We start from the raw sequence: 2644 nt of genomic DNA, 5'->3' as shown, positions 1-2644 counted from the left end.
ATAAATTAATTGAAAAAAAAAAAAAAAAAAAAAAAAAAAATATATGTATATATATATATATATATTCCATATGTGTGACAAAAAAAAAAATAAATAAGAAAGGATATAATATTCACGCTTGTAATAAAATAAGGACTAATTTTGTATATATTAAATATAAAGTTCACTTGTCATTATATTTTATATTATTATATTATTATATTTTTTTTTTCTTTTTTCTTTTTTCTTTACTTTTTTTTTTTTTTTATTGCTGTTGCATGGTATTAAGTTTTTTTGTACGCATAAAATATATATATATATATATATATATTTCTATTTTTTTGATTGGTGTTTAAAATGTATTTTAATAAAGATAGAAAGGATAAAGATGAGGAGGTAAAAAAAAATGTGGTAGTAAATAAAAGTATGATGGTCCAGAAAAATAAAAAGTACGTGAAGAATATGAAGCAGTCATCTTATAATATGAAATATGTAAATAAATTTTATAAACGTAATAGTAATATTTCAACGTTTAATAATAATAATAATTTTACCTTTATGAATTTTAATAATTTAAAAGTTGAAAATAAAAATAACCAACATGCATACTTTAATAGAAATAGTAATTTTAATAACAACATTAAAGATAATATACGTTCAAGCATTTATAGTAATAAACAAAATTATTTTGATCAGGATAACATAAATTATAATACTTTAATAAATTCACAAACATGTGTATGTTCTATACATATAGACAAATCAGATGATGATATTAGTAAACAACAAAATATAATTAATCATTTAGTTTTATATAATAATTTAAATCATAGTTCAAAAAATAGTTATCCTACCTTTATTGAACAAATTAATTTTACAGATAATATTGTTTTGTTGACGGGTATATTAATTCTACCATATAATGATAAAATTTTTAATAATCTTGAATTTGAAGGCAAAACAAATCCTATACCCTCAGAATGTAATTTAAGTATATATGTTAATGTAGTAAATCAGTATGATTCTCATTATTTTAAACAATTATATAAATTATCTTATAATTTTAAAAACAGACTCTTATTTGCTGCAACAAATAATGATACTATAGATTCATCTCTATTAATTGATCAAATTGTAATCAAAGGAAATTTTAAAAATTTATCTCTCATCGTACTTGGACAGATAGAAAATGTTGGAGAATCCCTTAGGTAAGTAAATTATCTCACGAAAAAAAAAAAAAAAAATACACACGCACACATACATACATATATATATATATATATGTATATATGTGTATATATTTATTTATATGTATATATTTATTTCGTCTCCTTCATTTTATATTCACCAATTTTATTTTTAACTTTGTAGATATTTCAAAGAAAATCTGTACGACAACAACATGAGAAGTAGCACTAATAAAGAAACCTTGGATGTAGAAAATGTCGATTTTGAAAAGGACGAAATTTATGCCCCACATAAAAATGTAGACATAAAAACGTATAACTTGAACAGTTTAATAAAAGATAATGTTCCTTTAGATATTCTTAATTATGAATGGAATATAGAACACAATTTTATACAAACGAGCTATAGAAACACTCACTTGTATAAGTTGTCAAATGTTTTAGAGGAAAAATTTTTATTAAATAATATTCAACATATGAGTCAACTTAAGGATGAGAAAAATGATGAGGAACACAAAAATGTGAACATGAACAAAAATGATGATGAACACAAAAATGATGACGAACACAAAAATGATGAGGAACACAAAAATGATGAAATTTCAAATAATCAAGAAGAAAAACATTATACCGAATCAAAAAACGTTTCAGAGAATATCCAAGAAGAATCCATAATAAATGAACATATATCTAGTGATAAAGAGAATTCACCAAATAACAATAATAATAACAACGATTTAAAGAAAAATAAAAAAAGAAACGAAAAATGTGTCCTTACCAATACAAGTATAAATAACAATCTCTTGAATAATGATAATAATGAGAAGGAAAATGTAAGTCATAATGAACATACTGATATAGAAAAAAAATACATAATGAAGGAACCATTTGTACCACCAAGTAACAGATTAATTATACAGCTATTAAACGAACTAACTACTATGTATAAAAATGAAAAAGAAATATATAAAAATAATATTCCTATATTTAAAAAAATTATAAAATTTGGTGCTATGTGGATATTTTATATATATAAAAATATACAAAATGAAAAGGATGGATTCTTTTTAAACTATTATAAGTATATACAAATTAAATTACATGATATATTAGGTGCACTTTTTATATTAAGAAGATGTGCTTTATATCCAGAATTATCAAAATATATAATACATCTTAACTTTAATACAAATATTCTATATTATGATTCTACATGTCCCCATGTCTTAATCAATTTAATTGACATGCTTCATATCCATGATATATATTTTTTATCCTCATGGAAAATTAAAACGGCTATATTAAAGACCATAATTGCATTTGTCTCGAATGCCTATGTTATGAACCTTTTTTGTAATTACGTAAGTTAAAAAAAAAAAAAAAAAAAAAAAAAAAAAAAAAAAAAAAAAAATTTTTTTTTTTTTTTTTTTTTAAATATTTTTTATTTATTTTTTTTTTTTTTTTTTTATTTATTTATA

The 2644-nt window shown here is 20.7% G+C and overlaps 1 protein-coding gene across 1 annotated transcript in view; it reads left to right on the top strand.

The window, feature by feature from the left end:
- Positions 1–336: 336 nt before the first annotated feature.
- Positions 337–2644, top strand: part of PRSY57_1365200 (hypothetical protein) — a gene marked incomplete at both ends in the record, with an annotated part of 14004 nt that continues 11696 nt past the window's right edge. The window contains 2 exons of the mRNA XM_020115230.1: positions 337–1187; positions 1351–2527. Of these exons, the coding sequence (XP_019970153.1) occupies positions 337–1187; positions 1351–2527 (2028 nt within the window). The remainder of the gene's footprint in view (positions 1188–1350; positions 2528–2644) is intronic.

This window comes from Plasmodium reichenowi, chromosome 13 (genome assembly GCF_001601855.1).
Source record: "Plasmodium reichenowi strain SY57 chromosome 13, whole genome shotgun sequence".
In the NCBI taxonomy this organism is placed as follows: Eukaryota; Apicomplexa; class Aconoidasida; order Haemosporida; family Plasmodiidae; genus Plasmodium; species Plasmodium reichenowi.
This window is presented reverse-complemented; position numbering and strand designations above follow the sequence as displayed.